The sequence below is a fragment of the Cyanistes caeruleus genome, chromosome 22 (assembly GCF_971803275.1).
Source record: "Cyanistes caeruleus chromosome 22, bCyaCae1.hap1.1, whole genome shotgun sequence".
Classification (NCBI taxonomy): Eukaryota; Metazoa; Chordata; class Aves; order Passeriformes; family Paridae; genus Cyanistes; species Cyanistes caeruleus.
Window position 1 is genome coordinate 707,840 of NC_141722.1, and position 20,940 is coordinate 728,779.

The window sequence follows — 20,940 nt, forward strand, 5'->3', positions numbered from 1 at the left end:
CGTTTGGGTTTTTTTTTTTTTATTGGGATTGATGGGTTTTGGGATGTCATCCCTGGCTCCGCTCCCTGCTTTCGAGCATCCAGCCCGGCTGGGAAAAGGAGGTGACCCCAAAACCTCCTCCTGCCCCATCCCCACCCCCAGCGGGCAGCAGGGACGAGCAGCCGAGAAAATAAAGTGTTAATTTATTGGAGAAGAGCCTGAGAGCCCCGGGGGAGAGTTCAAAAATAGAATTTGTGGGGTGTGGAGCACTGCAGAGGTCCCGGCCCGAAGCAGAGGGGCTCTGCCCGAGCATTCCCAGCGGAGAAGGGATGGGGATGGAGCCTTGGCAGGGCGGGGATGTAAACTCCCTACACATCTAGGGGGGGTTTGGGGTCACAGTGACACTGCTGGGGGGGCTGGGGACACCAGGGACCCCCCCCGGCCCCCAGACAGGGGGAGTGGGGGAATCCTGCGGGAAGAGCTGGGATGGATCCTCCTCTTCCTCTGGATCTCCTCGCCTGATCCTCCTCCTCCTCCTCCTGCTGTGGCCACGGGGTCAGGGTGGATATGGGATCAGTGTGGCTATGGGATCAGGGTGGATATGGGATCAGCATGGATATGGGATCAGAGAGGATATGGGATCAGGGTGGATATGGGGTCACCATGGATATAGGATCAGGGTGGATATGGGATCAGGGTGGATATGGGATCAGGGTGGATATGGGATCAGGGATATGGGATCAGGGTGGATATGGGATCAGGGTGGATATGGGATCACCATGGCCATGGGATCAGGGTGGATATGGGATCACCATGGCCATGGGATCACGATGGCCACGGGATCAATGTGGATATGGCCACAGGATTCACATCTGCAATGCCGAGGGATCCCGCCCACCGCGTCCCCGCTTTTTCCAGGATCAATAAATTAAGGAAGCGTCCGAGGGCTGGGGCAGAGGGCACAGCTGGCACAGCTGGCACAGCTGGCACAGCTGGCACTGCTATCTCACAGCCAGGGACATCCTGCGTGTGGCAAACAGGGGCTGCTCCAGGGGCGGCCAGGCCGGCTGCTGCTGGCTCAGCTCCTTCTCCAGCCTCTTGAAAAGCTTCTTGGAGGCTTTTTTCCGGCGCAGCCTTCGGAAGCAGCCCAGCAAGCCGTGATCCAGGGCGGTCTGGGAAACGGGCAGGGAAACGGGGTTGGGGGAGGAAAGGAGAGCCCCGTGCCCACCCCTCCCAAATCCCCCCCTGACCCACCTCCAGCGCAAAGGCGGCGAAGAAGTTGAGGGCGGCGATGCCCAAGAGGAGCAGCTTGAAACTGAAATCCTCGATGGGCTGGAGCTTGAGCAGGGATTTGGGAAAGCCCAGGGGGTAGAGGGTCAGCCAGCCCATCAGGCCGAAGAGCAGGATGAGCACGAGCAGGAAGAGCACTGGGGGCGAGAGGGGACGGGGTGAGGGGCGGGAGGAGGGCTGGTGGCCCTCGCCGCGGCCGTGTCCTCACCGTTGGTGTAGAGAGGCTCCCGGAAGGGGTGGCCCTTGGACATGGCCACGGCCAGGATCAGGTACTGGAAGCCGCTGACGCAGAACAGGACGGTGTTCTCGTAGTTGGGCAGGTTCTGGGGCGCTGTCACCGTGCTGTTCAGGGGGACGTACCTGGGGAGGGGACAGGGTCAGCAGGACGGGCAGGGGGGGCCTGGACAGCACCACCCCTTGTTCTCCATTGTTGGAGTCTGAGATCCAGAGTGTGTGCCCTTGTTTCTAATGCTTGTTCTAGGATTCAAACACTGAATTTCATATGACATGAAATTCATGAGCGTGTTTTCACGGTGATACATGAGAACAAATGTTAAAGTTAGATAGGAAAAGTGTATAATAATAATAACAATAACAATAACAATGAGAATAAGAATGAGAATAAGAATAAGAATAAGAATAAAAGAATAAGAATAAGAATGAGAATAAGAATGAGAATAAGAATAAGGATAAGGATAAGAATAAGAATAAGAATAAGAATAAGAATAAGAATAAGAATAAGAATAAGAATAAGAATAATCCTGGGCTGCGCAGCAACCTCAGCACCGTCCCCATCGCCAAACCCACGGGGAACCAGGGCAGGTTCAGATGGGATATTGGGAAAGATTTCCTCACGGGGAGGGCTGCAAAGCCCTGGAAAAGGGGAGGACAGGTGGGGAATCACCACCCCTGAAGCACCAGAAAAACCCACGCTCGCAGCAGTCGGGGCTCAGCGGCAAACGGGGGCTGACGCTCGGACTCCGTCAGCTTTTCCAAGCCCGCGATCCCGCGATTCCCGCATTTCGGGATTTGGATTTTCGGGCGCTCACCAGCTCTGTGAGACGGTGATGAAGTAGCTGAGGACCTGCACGGCGATGAGCAGGGCTGTCTGCAGCAGGAGGCTGCCCAGCACCAGCGCACTGATCAGGGCTCCCTGCGGCCGCCGCACGCCCAGCGCCGGCGCTGGCCCCGCGCGCCCCATCAGCACGGCCACCGTGGTGGTGATGACCAGGTCGAAGAACAGGAACTGGAAATCGCTCAGGTTGGTGTTGATCTGGGGAGGAGGGGAGGGAGAGGCTCAGATTCATTGGATTTTCTGCTTTTTCGTGGATTTGTAATCCTGGAGCTCTCTAGAGAACTCCACACACGGTGTCAGCGCTCCCGCTTTGGGCAGACAAAATTCCTCTCCAGGCCCGGCAGTCGAGGACACCTCACTGCCTCAGAGCCCCAGAAATGGAAACAAAAGGGAGTTGGGGACAGCAAACTTGGGCTAAATGACTTCATTATCTGCGGCTGGAATTGCAGGATTAACCCCCAGTGTGCCAATGGACCAAACTCACACAAGTGTGAAAAGCCAAAGTGAGCCGTGGAACGTTTTGGGTGCAGCCCCTGGGGGGCTTGGTCTGCCCAAAACGCACCTGAGGCCCTTCAGTAAATAAATAAAAAGCAGTTTTGCTTTTTATTCCCTTAATTTCGCCTGGCCTCTGTTTTCAGGGAGCCCTGCAAAGTATCAAGGGGGCAGGAGGATCCAGGAGGGATCTGGGAATACAGGGATCCAGGAGGGATCCTGGCCTCTGTTTTCAGGGAGCCCCACAAGGAATCCTGGAGGGAAACGGGAACTGGGGGAGGCACTCACGGTGTAGAGCAGGAGCACGGACACGAACTGCACCAGGCTGTACAGGGCCATGTACTTGAAGACCCCAAAGGAGGTGACCAAGGAGCACCGGCCCTCCCTGGAGATGGGGGACACGGCGTCACCACAGGCCACCCCTCCCTGGGAGCCATCCCGAGGGGAGGGCGGCATTCCCGGGATTTCCCTGCTCACCGGATCACCCTGGGCACGCACTCGATGGTGGCCACGCGGGAGGTGAAGGGCGAGGCCACCGACGCCTCGGCCTCGGACAGGGAGATGCCGACGTCGGCCGCCCGCAGCGCCCCACAGTCGTTGGCGCCGTCCCCGCACATCCCCACGCAGTAGCTGTGGGAAAGGGACCCCACATTCCTCAGGGAATCCAGGAAAGGGACCCCACATTCCTCAGGGAATCCAGGAAAGGGATCCTGCATTCCTCAGGGAATCCGGGAAAGGGATCCTGCATTCCTCAGGGAATGGATCTTACATTTCTTAGGGAACAGAGGAAGAGATCCCACATTTCTTAGGGAATACAAGAAAGGGATCCCATGTTCCTCAGGGAATGGGGAAAAGAACCCTACATTCCTTAGGGAGTGGGGAAAGGGACGCTTGAATTCCAGGATTGCTCCCCCGGGATCCATCCCTGGATCCATCCCTGGGATCCACCCCCTGGGATCCATCCCTGGATCCATCCCCGGGATCCACCCCTGGATCCATCCCCGGATCCATCCCCGGGATCCACCCCCAGGATCCATCCCCGGATCCATCCGCTGGGATCCATCCCTGGATCCACCCCGGGATCCACCCCCGGGATCCACCCCCGGGATCCACCCCTGGGATCCACCCCCGGGATCCACCCCTGGGATCCATCCCCCAGGATCCACCCCCGGGATCCACCCCCGGGATCCACCCCCGGGATCTTACTCCAGCTCCTGCAGGCTGCACACCAGCTGTGTCTTCTGCTCGGGCAGCATGCGGGCAAACACCGTGGCCCGGAGCAGGATCTGACAACGGGAAACGTCCGTCAGCGTCCGGCGGCATTCCCGGCTGGACACGGCACTGGGAATGTCCAGCAGGGCACTGGGAATGTCCAGTGGGGAACAGGGAATGTCCAGTGGGGAAAAGGGAATGTCCAGCAGGACACTGGGAATGTCCAGTGGGGAACAGGGAATGTCCAGCAGGGAACAGGGAATGTCCAGTGGGGAACAGGGAATGTCCAGCAGGGAACAGGGAATGTCCAGTGGGGAACAGGGAATGTCCAGCAGGGCACTGGGAATGTCCAGCAGGGAACAGGGAATCTCAGAGCAGCCCAAGAAAGCCCTGCAGGGAGCTCTGGTTTGGAGCTGTGAGGTGAAACCCCGGAGAGTCCAAATGGGTGGAAGGGTTCCCAGCTCATACGGGGGGATCCCTGCTGAACCCTGGGGATCCCTGCTGAGCCCTGGGATCCCTGCTGAGCCCTGGGATCCTGCTGAACCCTGGGGATCCCTGCTGAACCCTGGGGATCCCTGCTGAACCCTGGGATCCTGCTGAATCCTGGGATCCCTGCTGAACCCTGGGGATCCCTGCTGAACCCTGGGATCCCTGGAAGGTTCCCTCCTCACCCTGGGCAGGAGCTCGGCGAAGTGCTCGCACACCACCTGGAAGGATTTCCCGTTGAGGGCCAAGTGGCAGTGCCGGGCTGGGAGGGAGGAGCCGTCCCGCTGCTGCAGACCCTGCTGGGAAACAGCTCCAGAGCTCAGCCCTGCAGGATGGAGCAGCAGGAAGGGATCCCCAGAATCCCCATCCCAGTGGGGCAGCATCCAGCAGGGGATGTTTGGAGCTGCGCTCCCAGGGAAAGGCCGGAGCCACTCCCGGAGGATGGATTTATGAGGAGCGGGGTCACAGCCGTAACTGCCTCCAAGGATAATATAAATATAAAAATAACCAGGCTGGAAAAACCCCTTCCCACCTCAGGGCCAGGCTGGAGCACTCTGGGATAGTGGAAGGTGTCTCTGCCCATGGAATGGGATGAGCTTTCAGGTCCCTTCCAACCCAACCCATTCCGGGATCCCGGGATTCCCAGGGCTGCGGAGAAAGCTGGATTTGAGGGACTCCATTTCATGGAAAGTGGGAAGGAATTCCTCCCTGTGAGGGTGGGGAGGCCCTGGCACAGGTGCCCAGAGCAGCTGTGGCTGCCCCTGGATCCCTGGAAGTGCCCAAGGCCAGGCTGGACAGGGCTGGGAGCACCTGGGATAGTGGGAGATGCCCATGGAATGGGATGAGCCTTAAAATCCCACCAACACCAACGACGCTGGAACTCCGTGATCCCACAAAAACCCAGTCTGGGCTCCCAAAAACTGCTCTGGGCTCTCACCTCGGGCTGCTCCTCGCCCTGGGAATGCTCAGCCAGGACGAACTTGAGGCTGGCGGGTTTGTCGTGGCCGGGCGGCGAGGCGGTGACGAAGACCACGCGCTCCCTGGGCTCCAGCATGCGGCAGCCCCGCGCCACGTTCATGGCTGTCAGCATGTTGTCCCCTGCCAGGGACACGGTGGGGGGCTTCAGGAAGGAGATTCTGGCATTCCCAGGATGAGAGGAGCAGCTCCAAGGTGCCACCTCCCCTCTTCTCCAGAAGCTCCTGCCCGCCCTGCCCCAAGGGAATGTGGATTCCTGACTCCGCACCCAGCCATCAGCCACGGAGTTTGGGATTTCACCACAGCAATATTTAGGGGATGGACAGCAGGACAGTGAGGTCTGCCACGCCCTGAGCCCAGCAGCGGATCTGGCATCCACGGGCAGGGATGGATGCACAGGATCCAGGAATCCTCGTGGTGCCCCCACAGCTGCTTCAGACATGGATTCCTGGTGGGGTTCCTGGTGGGATTCCAGGTGGGATTCCAGGTGGGATTCCTGGTGGGATTCCTGGTGGGGTTCCTGGTGGGATTCCTGGTGGGGTTCCTGGTGGGATTCCCAGGGTGTGATTCCTGGTGGGATTCCAGGTGGGATTCCTGGTGGGGTTCCTGGTGGGATTCCTGATGGGATTCCTGGGGTGGGGCTCCTGATGGGATTCCCGGTGGGATTCCCAGGGTGGGATTCCTGGTGGGATTCCCAGGGTGGGATTCCTGATGGGATTCCTGGTGGGATTCCAGGTGGGATTCCCGGTGGGAAAGCCCTTTCCCGTCACCCACCGCCCAGCGCTGTCCGTGTGCTGTCCCCCCAGGGTCACCTGTCACCATGACAGGACGGATGTTGGCGCTCCGCAGCAGCTGGATCACCGGCGCCGACTCCGGCTTCAGGACGTTCCTCATCACCAGGAAGCCCAGGAAGCTCAGGCCGCTCTCCACCGAGTCTCTGGTGGGAGACAAGGAGCTTTCCAACACCAGCAGGGAGGATTGAGGGGTGTGTGGAGAGCTAAAATCCATCAAGGAACCAGCCAGGGATTCCCTCCCGTATGGATCAGGGTGGAATTCCCTGCAGGAAAGGCTGGGAGCGAGAGAGAAGGCGGAGAGAGGAAGCATTGGCACCGACCTGGGGAGCTGCAGGGCCTCCTCAAAGGTGGCCACCGAGCTCAGGGCTTTGCAGGCCAGCGCCAGGACACGGAACCCGTCGGTGGTGTAGCGCCGGAGCATCTGGGAGAAATCCGGGGGCACTGGAAAAGTGAGGCCAGAACGGCTCTGGAGAGGGGACACGGAGCTCTGGGGTTTGGGTTTCACCAGCAGCCGCTCCTCAGCGAGCCTGGAAATCCCAAACTGGGCTGGGGGAAGTTCTTCCCACCCCATGGAGCCTGGAAATCCCAAATTGGGCTGGGGGAAGTTCTTCCCACCCCAAGGAGCCTGGAAATCCCAAATTGGGCTGGGGGAAGCCCCCAACCCCACTCCCCATCTTCTGGCTCCCGTTTCCTTTCCCTCCTGTGGCTGGAGCCGCCCCAAAAGCCTTCTGGAGCTGCCCCACGGCATTCCCGAGGACAATTCCATATGGGATGAGCAGCAGGGCTGCGGGGCTGGGGGTGAGCCCACCTCCCAGTACAAACCAGTTTCCTTCCTGCACAGACTGGCCACCATCTCCGGGGCGCCCTTGGTGTAGGCGTGTGCCGAGGCCTCCCCGGGCAGCTTGACCAGGACGCTCATCCTCTGCAGGGAGGAGGAGAAGGGGAAACGCCGCAGGATCCCCAGGGGGGCCTGGTGCCTCTGCGGAGAGCGGCCGGGCTCAGGGATCCCTCCCGGAGCCGGGAATTCCTCTGGGATGCAGGAGTGGGGCGAGATGCTCCGTGGCCTTACCCTGTCCTGAGGCTGCTCCTCCTCTGGTGGGGGTTTCACCACGGCCAAGACCTTCATCCCGAAGCGCTGGAATGGCGCTTCCTCCTCCTCCTCCTCCTCCTCCATCACCTCCAGCCGCTGAAAACAGAGAGAACAAAAACCCCTGCCGAGCTCATCCACGCGGCACCCCCGACACCTCCCCGCCCAGCTCCCGCCTCACCCAGCCGGTGGATTCCAGCATTTTGATGTCCACGGGGTCCCCGACCAGCTGTCCCCGCAGCGGCGACACGGCGTGGCAGCTGGCCAGCGCGTAGAGCAGCGCTCCGGCGGGCAGGCGGCGCGGCTCGGCCACCATGGGCAGGAAGCTCTGCCGCTCCAGGGGCACCACTCCCCACACATCCAGCCCCTCCTGGGTCAGCGTCCCGGTCTGCGGGCACAGCCGGCAGCGCCGTGGGTGCCGGTGCCCACCCGGGGCGCCGCCCGCCCGGCGCGCCCGGCTCACCTTGTCGAAGCACACCAGGCGCAGTTTCCCGCACAGGTTGATGCGGGGAGGGCTGATGCAGAAGATGCCCTGCTTTTTCAGGCGGTTCTGCGCGTAGATGGTGCCCACGGTCATAGCGGCCGGCAGCGCCGGCGGCACGATGACGGTGACCAGGTCCAGGGCGCGGATGATGATCTGTCCCACGGGGACCTGGGGAGGGAAGAGGAGGAGGAAGAGGGGTGGGCAGCCCTCCTCCGCTGCATCCCCGAGGGTTCCCCGGCTCCGACAGCCCTACCTGGTTCCTAACCAGGATGAGGATGCTGTACAAGGTGCCGATCAGAGCTGTGCCGGGGGAGAACGGGCTCGGTTATGGAACAGCAGCTCGGCCCTAATCCCATTCCAAGGAATTTGGCTGCTCCAGGATGCACCTCCGAGCCCAGACCTACCCAGGACGGCGAGGAACAGCACGAACTTCACAGCGTCCTTGTAGAACTTGAAGCTCACGGGCTTGGGGTAGAGGATGGAGCTGATGAGGTCCCCCTTGGCCGTGCAGAACCCTGCGGGACAGGCAAGGACATCACCGCCTCCGAGGGCACGGATTGACCCCGGGATTGTGCCGGGATTGTGCCGGGATTGTGCCGGGATTGTGCCGGGATTTGTGCCGGGATTGTGCCAGGATTGTGCTGGGATTGTGCCGGGATTTGTGCTGGGATTTGTGCCAGGATTTGTCCCAGGATTGTGCCGGGATTGTGCCAGGATTTGTGCCCCACCTGTGCGGGTGACCACGGCCAGCACCTCCCCGCCCACGTAGGCCTTGGCCTGGATGAGCTGCGTGCCGCAGAACAGCGTGTGCCGCCGGTGCTCCTCGGGGCCGTACGCGGCCCCCGCCGCCTGCCCGCCCGCCGGCAGCGGCGTCTTCATCACCGGCACGCTCTCCCCTGCCGGAACATTCCGGAGTGTCACCCCAGGGCGGGGGGAAAGGCAACTCTGACTGAATCCCGTGGGAATGTGATGCTTTGGGATTCAGGTTTTGTGTCTCCAGACCCTGCTCTAGTCCCCAGCTCCGAACCCCACGGCCTGTCAGCTGCTGCTCGCCCCTTTTATTGAGACAAAACAAACCCAAGGGCGCCTGACAGCCCCAGGCCCCGCAAAGGATCAACAAAATGAGTTATTAAAACTTTAATAAATTCATTACCTGGAGCTGTAATTGGGGGATTGACCGCTAATAATGGAGTAAATTTATAATTGTGTAAAAAATCCATGAGCATCATCCACCTCGGGTGGAGCCTGGGAGGCTCCTGAGTGCCCCAGGGGTATCTGTGGGAGGCCTTTAATAAATACCCATCAACACCCAATTAAATACTAAAATAAAAATAAAAATACCCATAAATACCAAATTAAATTCTAAAATAAAAATACCCATAAATACCGAATTAAATACTAAAATAAAAATACCCATAAATATCATATTGAATACTAAAATAAATACTAAAATAAATACTGTTATTCCTTTAGCCTTGTCCCCTCTCTGCCAGGCAGCCACTCTGAGGCACCGATGTGTTGGGATGGGGTCACCGGTCAGCAGCTCTCACTGACCATGCACTCACTGGTCAGCAGCTCTCACTGACCATTCACTCACTGGTCAGCAGCTCTCACTGACCAGGCACTCACTGGTCAGCAGCTCTCACTGACCATTCACTCACTGGTCAGCAGCTCTCACTGGTCAGCAGCTCTCACTGACCATTCACTCACTGGTCAGCAGCTCTCACTGACCATTCACTCACTGGTCAGCAGCTCTCACTGACCATGCACTCACTGGTCAGCAGCTCTCACTGACCATTCACTCACTGGTCAGCAGCTCTCACTGACCATTCACTCACCGGTCAGCAGCTCTCATTGACCGGGCACTCACTGGTCAGCAGCTCTCACTGGTCAGCAGCTCTCACTGACCATTCACTCACTGGTCAGCAGCTCTCACTGACCATTCACTCACCAGTCAGCAGGCTCTCGTTGACCATGCACTCACCGGTCAGCAGCTCTCACTGGTCAGCAGCTCTCACTGGTCAGCAGCTCTCACTGACCATTCACTCACTGGTCAGCAGCTCTCACTGGTCAGCAGCTCTCACTGACCATTCACTCACTGGTCAGCAGCTCTCACTGACCATTCACTCACCAGTCAGCAGGCTCTCATTGACCATGCACTCACCGGTCAGCAGCTCTCACTGGTCAGCAGCTCTCACTGACCATTCACTCACTGGTCAGCAGCTCTCACTGACCATTCACTCACCAGTCAGCAGGCTCTCGTTGACCATGCACTCACCGGTCAGCAGCTCTCACTGGTCAGCAGCTCTCACTGACCATGCACTCACCGGTCAGCAGGCTCTCGTTGACCATGCACTCGCCGGTCAGCAGCGCGGCGTCGCAGGGCAGCAGCGCTCCGGCCGCGGGCAGCCGGATGCAGTCCCCGGGCACCAGCTCCGCTGAGCTGACCACCAGCTCCTCTGGAAAACAACAACCCCCTGAGGAAGGCAGCAAGGTGCCATCCCGGGCGGTGAGAGCGGCACAAACGCCTGTGGATAGGCAGGATTTGGGCAGCGTGAATAAACGGAACCTCCGGAGGAGCCCCAGGGATTCCCAGCGCTGGGAAGAGCAGGAGGAAAAGGGCTGGTGGGACAGGGCAAGGATTCATGGTGGGGATTATCCTCCTGATCAATGTCTCTTTCCCTGAAATCTCCCGTTAAATTCAATCCATATTGGCTCAGGAATGCGGTCTCATTTGCACCTCGTTTGGGCAGGGGCATCTTTTACTAATTGGACCCCAAAATTATTCCAGTGTCTCATAAGATTATTCCCATGTATCCCAACATCATTCCTGTCTTATAGCATTAGTCCCATATATCATATCATTATTCCCATGTATAATAATGTTATTCCCATGTATCCCAAGGTTATTCCCATGTATAGTAACGTTATTCCTGTGCATCCCAACCCATTCCCCATTCCCACCTCTCCCAATGCTATTTTGGTGCGGAACCCAGATCTCAAAGGACACCCCATCCCAACACCCATCCCAACACCCATCCCACAAATCCCAACTCCCATCCCAACACCCATCCCAACACCCAACACCCATCCCAACACCCATCCCAACACCCAACACCCATCCCAACACCCATCCCAACACCCATCCCAACGCCCATCCCACAAATCCCAACTCCCATCCCAACACCCATCCCAACACCCATCCCAACACCCATCCCAACACCCATCCCAACACCCATCCCAACACCCATCCCAACACCCAACACCCATCCCAACACCCATCCCAACACCCATCCCAACGCCCATCCCACAAATCCCAACTCCCATCCCAACACCCATCCCAACACCCATCCCAACACCCATCCCAACACCCATCCCAACACCCATCCCAACACCCATCCCAACACCCAACACTCATCCCAACACCCATCCCACAAATCCCTACACCCATCCCAACACTCATCCCAACACCCATCCCAACGCCCATCCCAACACCCATCCCAACACCCATCCCAACACTCATCCCACAAATCCCAACACCCATCCCAACACCCATCCCAACACCCAACACCCATCCCAACGCCCATCCCAAGCCCCATCCCACAAATCCCCCCTCTCACCTCCGCCGGGCCGCCGCACCCGGACCCCCACAGACATCTTGGCCATGTCCCGCAGCGTGGTGCTTTGCTGGGAGAGAGAGAGAGAGGGAACAATCAGAACCCACCCCAAAAAAAAAGCCCCAAAACCTGGGAAACCATCCCTAAAACCGGTCTGGAGGGCGGGAGAGCTGGGACGGGGCTGTCCCACCCACCTTGCGGGTCTCGTAGAGGGACAGCCCCAGCGAGAAGGTGGAGATGAGGAAGATGCAGGCGGCGTAGTAGTAATAGGCATCGCACACCCACAGCACCATGCTGAGCACTTGGAACAGGTAGAAGGGATTCAGCACCTGCAGCAAGGAGCAAAACGAGGTTCGGGAGCAGGGAGAGCTCCTGGCAGAGCTCCTTGGGGTGGAGAGCATCCCCCAGCCTGGTAGGAGAGCTCCAGGTGCCCTGGGGTGGGAGAAAATCCAGCAGGAGAAAATCCCAGGCTCCTGGGACTGGGGAGAACTTCATCCATCCCAAAATGAGAGCTCCAGAATCCTGGGACTGGGGAGAGCTTCTCCCATCCCAGTATGGGATTTCCAGGCTCCTGGGACTGGGGAGAGCTTCCTCCATCCCAGTATGGGATTTCCAGGTTCCTGGGACTGGGGAGAACTTCCTCCATCCCTATATGAGAGCTCCAGGCTCCCTGGAAATGAGGAGAGCTTCCTCCATCCCATCATGGGATTTCCAGGCTCCTTGGGGTGGGAGAACCTCCTTCAGCCCAGTATGGCATTTCCAGCTGGGAGGAATTTCTCCAGGCTTCTTGGAGGAGGAAAAGCTTCCCCCAGCCCATCGTGAGCTCTCCAGGCTCCCTTCCCTGGGGCTGGCATCCCTCAAACCCCCCATCCCCATGGATTTCCCTATGGATCCTGTCCCAGCCCAACTTCCACGGCTCCACCTCCCCCCAAAATCCTCTCCTGCCTTCCCAAGGGCCGGGAGGGGGACAGGGAGCAGGGGAGGGATCCGTCCTGGGAAAATCCACTTGGGAATCCACCCGGAACCCACCTCCTCCACCAGGAGCCTGGCATAGGACTTGACGGGCACCTCGATGAGGTTGGGGCCGTAGATCTTCCTCCTGCAGGGGGGGAAGGACAGGGAGGGAGTCGGATCCTTGGGGAAGGACAGGGAAGGAGTTTTAACCTTGGGAAAGGAATTTTATCCTTGGGAAAGGAATTTTATCCTTGGGAAAGGAATTTTATCCTTGGGGGAGGAGAGGGAAGGAGTTTTAACCTTGGGAAAGGAATTTGATCCTTAGGGAAGGAGTTTTAACCTTGGGAAAGGAATTTGATCCTTGGGAAAAGAGAGGGAAGAAGTTTTATCCATGGAAAAGGAAAGGGAAGGAGTTTTATCCCTGGGAAAAGAGGGAAGGAGTTTCATCCTTGGGAAAAGCTGAATTTCCAGCCCAAGGGCCCCTCCTCCTGAGCTGAGCTGGGTTATGCTGGAGAAGCCAGTCCCAGGAATTCCATCCCACCGGCCAGTCTGAGCACATGGAAAGCCGAGGCTCCAGGATTTCCTGCCCCCTGGAAAAGCCCCGTCCGTGCTTCCCAGGAAGCTGCCAGCCCCCACCTGGCGCTGTGCTCCTGCTGGTCCAGCCCGGCCTGGCACAGGTGCAGCTCCGCACACGTCCAGCCCTCGTCCAGGACGCTGCAGCAGAGGAAAACAGGGAGAGCGAGTCCCAGGCAGCGGGAGCGGCGGAACAAACAGCACGGCCAAGTCCTTGGGACAAACCCCCGCTTTGGAAAGGGAGAGTGCCCTGTTCCTTGGCCTCCCCGCAGCCCACGGCTGCCAAGGGAAGGCAACAAAAGGGGCACAGTGCGAGAGCCGGGAGTGCCCGGCTCTGCCAAACCGCCCCGGCCGGTTCCCTGTGCCCGGGAGTGCCCCCAGGCACCGGGGATGGCTCCAAAGGCCTGGGAGAGCTGAGGGTGATGCCTCAGGATTTTGGATTTTCTGTTTTTTCGTGGATTTGTAATCCTGAGGTTCTGTACAGCACTGACACACGGTGTCAGCCGCTGCGCTCCCGCTTTGGGCAGACAAAATTCCTCTCCAGGCCTGGCAGTCGAGGACACCTCACTGCCTCAGAGCCCCAGAAATGGAAACAAAAGGGAGTTGGGGACAGCAAACTTGGGCTAAATGACTTCATTACCTGCGGCTGGAATTGCAGGATTAACCCCCAGTGTGCCAATGGACCAAACTCACACAAGTGTGAAAAGCCAAAGTGAGCCGTGGAACGTTTTGGGTGCCCCCTGTCTGCCCAAAACACACCTGAGGCCCTTCAGTAAATAAATAAAAACCAGTTTTGCTTTTTATTCCCTTCATTTTGCCTGGCCTCTGTTTTCAGGGAGCCCTGCAAAGTATCAAGGGGGCAGGAGGATCCAGGAGGGATCTGAGGGATCTGGGAATGCCGGGATCCAGGAGGGATCTGGGAATGCCGGGATCCAGGAGGGATCTGAGGGAACTGGAAATGCCAAGATCCCGGAATACCTGACCCTGCAGAAGGCCTGCCGCCGCTCCAGCCACACGTAGCGCATTCCCTGGAACAGGTAATACCTCAGGATGTTCTTCTGCCGGACAGAAAACGTGGTGTGAGGGGGATGTGCGGGGACAGGCAGAGGGGCTGGAGGTTGGGAAGGTCCCGGGTGCCACCTCGTCCTTGTCATGGAGCCGGACGGTGTCGCGGCTCTCCTCCTCATCCGGCACCCCGACGGCCACGCTGCTCCTGCGCTCCTGCTGCGCCCTGGGGTGCTGCTCCAGGCTGCTCCGGGGGGAACGGGACTCAGTGCCTGGCCTGCCATGTTCCCTCAGAGCCAGGGCAAAGCCGGGCTCAGCTCCGGGCCTGCCATGTTCCCTCAGAGCTGGGGCTCAGTGCCCGGCCTCCCATGTTCCCTCAGAGGAGGCCTCAGCTCCAGGCCTGCCATGATCCCTCAGAGCCAGGGCTCAACCCCCGGCCTGCCATGATCTCTCAGAGCCAGGATAAAGCCAGGCTCAGCCCCATCCTGCCATGTTCCCTCAGAGCCAGGGCAAAGCCAGGCTCAAACTTGGCCTGCCATGTTCCCCCAGAGCCAGGCCTCAGCTCCTGGCCTGCCATGTTCCCTCAGAGCCAGGCTCAAACCTGGCCTGCCATGATCCCTCAGATCCAGGGTAAAGCCGGGCTCAGCTCCAGGCCATGTTCCCTCAGATCCAGGGCAAAGCCAGGCTCAGCTCCAGGCCATGTTCCCTCCCCGGAGCCAGGAGCAGCTCCTGGATCCCAAGGGACAGAGCCCAGCTCACCTGGCCTCGCCCAGCGGCTCCGTCAGCACCTTGGTGGTGAAGCACTGCCCAAAACGGTCCTGAAACACAGGGATGGGCTGGCAGGGGAAAACCAGGAGCGCCCAGCCCGTTCCCAGCTCCTTCCAGAGCCCTGGGAAGGCCCTGGCCACCCATCCCAGATGGTGGCTGAGCTTTGGGGACAATGAAGAGAAATTCCACGCTGGGATGGAAGGGGGAAATGTGGAGTTATTTTGGGAATAATAATGGTTCCTGGGATGGGACAATTCTAGGAATTAGAACAGTAATAATGACAATAAATTTCTGGAATTATGCTTGAGGAAAGGAGATGCCAGACACAGGCAGGAGGACAAGGAGAGGGAACATTCCCAGGGTTCTGTTTGGAGCCCGGGGCAGAGCCCAACGCTGGATGACCAGAATCCAACCCCAGATCCACAGAATCCAAACCCAGATCCACAGAGCCCAACCCCAGATCCACAAAGCCCAACCCCAAATCCACAGAGCCCAACCCCAAATCCACAGAGCCCAACCCCAAATCCACAGAACCCAACCCCAAACCCACGGAATCCACCCCCAAATCCACAGAGCCCAACCCCAGATCCACAGAGCCCAACCCCAGATCCACAGAGCCCAACCCCAAATCCACAGAGCCCAACCCCAAACCCACGGAATCCACCCCCAAATCCACAGAGCCCAACCCCAGATCCACAGAGCCCAACCCCAGATCCACAGAGCCCAACCCCAAATCCACAGAGCCCAACCCCAAACCCACGGAATCCACCCCGGAATGCCATCCCGGAGCTGGGGCTGGGAACGCTGCCCACGGGACTCACCCTGATGATGAGCCAGTCCGCCTGGGCCAGCGCGCAGGGCTCGCCCTTGGCCTGCACCTCCAGGCTGGGCTTCCAGTGGAACAGCAGCAGGAGCAGCCCCGCGCTCAGCACGGAGCCGGCGTGGCACAGCAGCACCCGCCACGGCCGCCGCTGGTAACCCGTCACCTCCTGGGGACAGGGAACCACCGGGAATCACCGGGAATCACCGGGAACCACCGGGAATCACCGGGAATCCATCACCGGGAACCACCGGGAATCCATCACTGGGAATCACCGGGAATCACCGGGAATTCATCACCGGGAACCACCAGGAACCACTGGGAATCACCAGGAATCACCGGGAATCACCGGGAACCACTGGGAATCCATCACTGGGAATCACCGGGAATGAACCACCGGGAATCACTGGGAATCCCCAGGAATCACTGGGAATCATTGAGAATCACTGGGAATCAGTCACCGGGAATGACCGGGAATCAATCACTGGGAATCCCCAGGAATCACTGGGAATCACCGGGAATCACCGGGAATCAATCTCCAGGAATCACTGGGAATCCCCAGGAATCCCCAGTAATCACCAGGAATCCTCAGGAATCACCAGGAATCAATCACCGGGAATCCCCAGGAATCACTGGGAATCATCGTGAATCACCAGGAATGACTGGGAATCACCAGGAATCCCCAGGAATCCCCAGGAATGAATCCTCGGGACTCCCCAGGAATCACTGGGAATCACTGGGAATCTCCAGGAATCCGCAGGAATCACTGGGAATGACCGGGAATGAATCACAGGGAATCCCCAGGAATCCCCCGCACCCCCTCCCCAGCCCAGAAATCCACTCCAGCTGATTTCCAGCCATTAAACCCCAAACCCCCCAAACCCCGGCGTGACCCAGGCAGGGATCCCCAAGGCGCTGGGAAAGCCGCACCCGGAGGGGATCGGGAATCCCGGAGGGGATCGGGAATCCCGGAGGGGATCAGGAATCCCAGAGGGGATCGGGAATCCCGGAGGGGATCAGGAATCCCGGAGGGATCAGGAATCCCGGAGGGGATCGGGAATCCCGGAGGGGTCGGGAATCCCGGAGGGATCGGGAATGCCGGAGGGGATCAGGAATCCCGGAGGGGGTCGGGAATCCCGGAGGGGTCGGGAATCACCGGGATTCGCTCCGGGAGATTCCCGGCCGGACCTACCATGCGGGCCGGCTCCGTGTCCGGCTGCAGCGTCCCGTAGCCGGGGCGCCGGGCCCCCAGCAGCCGGTCTGCAAATCCACAAAAAGCACGGAGAGGGGTCGGGAGGGGAAGGAGCGGTGATGCCCGGGGCCGGGCTGGCATCCCCGGGCAGTGCCGGGAGGAGCTGGCGGCTCCCGGCCCATCCCGCCGGGATCGCTGCCCCGTCACCCTCCCGGGAACGTGACGGTCACGGGGACGAGCCCGGAGCGGCCCCGGGGTTCCTGGCGTTATCCCAGCAGCTCGGCGGGCACGGGAAGGGAGCGGGGCTGGGCCGGGGCCAGCTCGCCCTGCCGCTTTTCCAACTCGTTTGCTCCTTGTTTGCTCCCTGGGCTCGCTCCTGGCCGCCAAAAAATTGGCATTTCCCGGTTTTAACCATGGAATTCCCAGCGGGTTCTGCCGCACCCCAACGCCCCGCCTTGGAAACTGGGATCGGGAATCACCCCCGGGATCATCCCGGGATCCCCCAAGGGGGATCTGAACCATCACCCTCCGTGCCTGAAGCCGAAACTGCTCATTCCCAAAATCCAGGATGGATCAGGGATCACTGAACCTGCTCATTCCCAAAATCCAGGATGGATCGTGGGTGACTGAACCTGCTCATTCCCAAAATCCAGGATGGATCAGGGATGACTGAACCTGCTCATTCCCAAAATCCAGGATGGATCAGGGGTGACTGAACCTGCTCATTCCCAAAATCCAGGATGGATCAGGGATCACTGAACCTGCCCATTCCCAAAATCCAGGATGGATCAGGGGTCACTGAACCTGCTCATTCCCAAAATCCAGGATGGATCAGGGATCACTGAACCTGCTCATTCCCAAAATCCAGGATGGATCGGGGGTGACTGAACCTGCTCATTCCCTAAATCCAGGATGGATCGGGGGTGACAATATTCCCAAAGCCGGGATCTCAGAGCAGCAGTGGGGAGGGAACACGTGGCACAAGCAGGGAGCCGGGAGCTGTTCCCACTGCTGGAACACCGGGATATTTCCTGCCTGGGCCGGGTTTCCAGGAGGGCACGGAGACCGGCTCAAGGATTTACACTGGAAAAACCGCCCTGGCTGGATTCCTGCTGCTCCCGTCCGACCCCAAAGCTCCTCTGCAGGGAATGAAAGCCGTTCCTTAAAAACATTCCCTGTTTTTGGTGATGCCGGTGGTGCGGGATCCGTCCCTCCATGGGATAAATTTGGAGGGGAGGAATTGAGGGATGAGCCTGAGGACGGTTGAGTGGAACTAAAGCTGTGCCAGGAGCCCAGAAAAGGCAGGGAGGGGTCAGCTGTGCCCGGTGCCAGCGCAGATCCTGCAAAAAGCAGGAATTCCAGGGGCAGGGCCACCGGGAGTGCTGCCCTTCCCGAGGGCAGGAGGGGTGGGGGGATGCCTGGCACAAGGGCTTTTCCCGGGATCTGCAGGAGGAGGGAAAAGCACCCAAAGAAGCTGAGAACAGCCCAGATCCCTCCCCGGAGATCTCCGGGCATTGGGAAGCCCGGCCCGCCCCTCTCCCGAGCGGAACCATCCCGGCTTTTCTTCATCCTAAAGCAACAAATCCTTGGGAGGAACCGGGCGGTTCCGCACAGCCCCGTCCCGGGATCCCTGTTCTGCTCCCGGGGATCCCAGCCCCGTCCCGGGATCCCCGTTCTGCTCCCGGGGATCCCAGCCCCGTCCTGGGATCCCTGTTCCGGTCCCGGGGATCCCAGCCCCGTCCTGGGATCCCTGTTCTGCTCCCGGGGATCCCAGCTCAGCTCCCGGGGATCCCAGCTCCATCCCGGGATCCCTGTTCTGCTCCCGGGGATCCCAGCTCCATCCCGGGATCCCTGTTCTGCTCCCGGGGGATCCCAGCCCCGTCCCGGGATCCCTGTTCTGCTCCCGGGGATCCCAGCCCCGTCCCGGGATCCCCGTTCCGCCCCCGGGGATCCCAGCTCCATCCCGGGGGATCCCAGCCCCGTCCCGGGATCCCTGTTCTGCTCCCGGGGATCCCAGCTCAGCTCCCAGGGATCCCAGCTCAGCTCCCAGGGATCCCAGCTCCATCCCGGGATCCCAGCTCAGCTCCCAGGGATCCCAGCCCCGTCCCGGGATCCCTGTTCTGCTCCCGGGGGATCCCAGCTCAGCCCCCGGGGATCCCAGCTCCATCCCGGGATCCCAGCCCCATCCCGGGATCCCTGTTCCGCTCCCGGGGGATCCCAGCTCAGCTCCCAGGGGATCCCAGCTCCATTCCTGGGGATCCCAGCTCAGCTCCCAGGGATCCCAGCCCCGTCCCGGGATCCCCGTTCTGCTCCCGGGGGATCCCTGTTCCTCTCCCGGGGGATCCCAGCTCCATCCCGGGATCCCCGTTCCGCTCCCGGGGGATCCCTGCTCAGCTCCCAGGGGATCCCAGCTCCATCCCGGGATCCCAGCTCAGCTCCCAGGGATCCCAGCCCCGTCCCGGGATCCCTGTTCTGCTCCCGGGGGATCCCAGCTCAGCCCCCGGGGATCCCAGCTCCATCCCGGGATCCCCATTCCGCTCCCGGGGGATCCCAGTTCCATCCCAGGGATCCCAGCCCCATCCCGGGATCCCTGTTCCGCTCCCGGGGGATCCCTGCTCAGCTCCCAGGGGATCCCAGCTCCATTCCTGGGGATCCCAGCTCAGCTCCCAGGGGATCCCAGCTCCATCCCGGGATCCCAGCTCAGCTCCCAGGGATCCCAGCCCCGTCCCGGGATCCCCGTTCCGCTCCCGGGGGATCCCATCTCAGCTGGAATTCCCGAGGGATGCGGAGCCAGGAGATCCCACCCGGAGCCCCGGGGTGGGAGAGGGGCCGGGAAAGCCGGAAAAAGAGTGGGATAAAAACGGGAAATCAAGCAAAATGAAAAAGGGAAATAAAGCGAAATAAAAAGGGAAGCGGAACAAAATAAAAAAGGGGAAGTGGAGCCAAATAAAGTGAAATAAAAGAGAAACGGAACAAAATAAAAAAGCAAAATCAAGTGAAATAAAAGAGAAACGGAACAGAAAAAGCGAAATAAAAAAAATAATCATCTTCAATATGAATCGGAGTAAAAAAAAGGAGAAAAATTCAAATAAAAAATCAAAATAAAGGAAAATAAAAAAGAGGAATGAAATGACAAAACAAACAAAGGAAGAAAGCAAAATAAAACACAATTAAAAAGCAGAAGAACAAAGTTAGGAAACAAAACTACAGCAAAAATAAAGATGCCAAATGCAAAATAAAAAAGTGAAAGTAAAAAAACCAAACAAAAGAAAGCAAAAATAGGGACGCAAAAGAGCAAAATGAAATTAAGTCAAATAAAATGGAATAATAAAGAGAATTAAAGCGAAACAAAAAAGAAAAATAAAAAGGCAACATTAAAAAGGGCAACAGAATAAAGCGAAATGAAAAAAGAATAAATAATAAAGCGAAATAAATGGGAATGAATGGGAATAGATAGGAATAAATAGGAATAGATAAGAATACATAGGAATACATGGGAATGAATGGGAATAGATGGGAATAAATGGGAATACATGTGAATAAATGGGAATAAATGGGAATAAATGGGAATGGCTCTGGAGCCGCCGGCTCCCGTCCCGCTCCGGGCAGGGCAGGAGGGGTCCCGGGAGCCCCCGGCGGCGCTTTGGGGGTCCGGGCGGCTCCGGGCCCTGGGGGGTCCCGGTCCCTAATCCCGATCCCGTCCCATTCCAGGATCCCGATCCCGATCCCGATCCCGGAGCCGGTGCCTGACCTGAGCTCATGGCGCGGCCCCGCCGGAAGCGGCGGGCGCGGAACCGCGGGGGATGCCGGGAATTGGAGTTCTCACCCCAAAACCGGGGTGTGGCACCCGGGGGATGCCGGGAATTGGAGTTCTCACCCCAAAACCGGGGTGTGGCACCCGGGGGATGCCGGGAATTGGAGTTCTCACCCCAAAACCGGGGTGTGGCACCCGGGGGATGCCGGGAATTGGAGTTCTCACCCCAAAACCGGGGTGTGGCACCCGGGGGATGCCGGGAATTGGAGTTCTCACCCCAAAACCGGGGTGTGGCACCCGGGGGATGCCGGGAATTGGAGTTCTCACCCCAAAACCGGGGTGTGGCACCCGGGGGATGCCGGGAATTGGAGTTCTCACCCCAA

The 20,940-nt window shown here is 59.1% G+C and overlaps 1 protein-coding gene across 12 annotated transcripts; it reads right to left on the reverse strand.

The window, feature by feature from the left end:
- Window positions 1-165: 165 nt before the first annotated feature.
- On the reverse strand, window positions 166-20,628 carry ATP13A2 (ATPase cation transporting 13A2). 12 transcript variants are annotated; one of them, XM_086860397.1, is made up of 29 exons: window positions 20,555-20,628; window positions 16,804-16,871; window positions 15,613-15,780; window positions 14,783-14,841; window positions 14,159-14,267; window positions 13,997-14,076; window positions 13,082-13,159; window positions 12,521-12,590; window positions 11,686-11,820; window positions 11,495-11,561; window positions 10,202-10,333; window positions 8,603-8,770; window positions 8,279-8,389; window positions 8,128-8,174; window positions 7,854-8,042; window positions 7,572-7,778; window positions 7,373-7,489; window positions 7,126-7,282; window positions 6,624-6,744; window positions 6,322-6,446; window positions 5,472-5,632; window positions 4,720-4,830; window positions 4,043-4,122; window positions 3,314-3,466; window positions 3,125-3,221; window positions 2,319-2,542; window positions 1,478-1,629; window positions 1,234-1,406; window positions 166-1,151 (listed from the first exon to the last, which is right to left on the reverse strand). In XM_086860397.1, exons 1-29 carry the CDS (start codon window positions 20,562-20,564, stop codon window positions 981-983), a joined length of 3,540 nt encoding a protein of 1,179 aa, XP_086716523.1. In that variant the 5' UTR covers window positions 20,565-20,628; the 3' UTR covers window positions 166-980. The 12 variants fall into 12 exon arrangements, with proteins under 12 accessions (XP_086716523.1, XP_086716524.1, XP_086716522.1 ...); XM_086860398.1 differs by having other exon boundaries at window positions 7,126-7,225; window positions 20,555-20,593; XM_086860396.1 differs by having other exon boundaries at window positions 4,720-4,833; window positions 20,555-20,593.
- Window positions 20,629-20,940: the final 312 nt, after the last annotated feature.

Bases quoted from the DNA above. Each gene is read 5' to 3' on its own strand.
- ATP13A2 (XM_086860391.1), bottom strand. From the start codon at position 17,325: ATGGTTCAGATCCCCCTTGGGGGATCCCGGGATGATCCCGGGGGTGAT. The intron at 14,842-15,612 runs GTGAGTCCCGTG...CCTGTGTTTCAG, and splicing joins CGGACTGGCTCATCATCAGG to GACCGTTTTGGGCAGTGCTT. The intron at 6,447-6,623 runs GTCGGTGCCAAT...GTCTCCCACCAG, and splicing joins GAGGCCCTGCAGCTCCCCAG to AGACTCGGTGGAGAGCGGCC.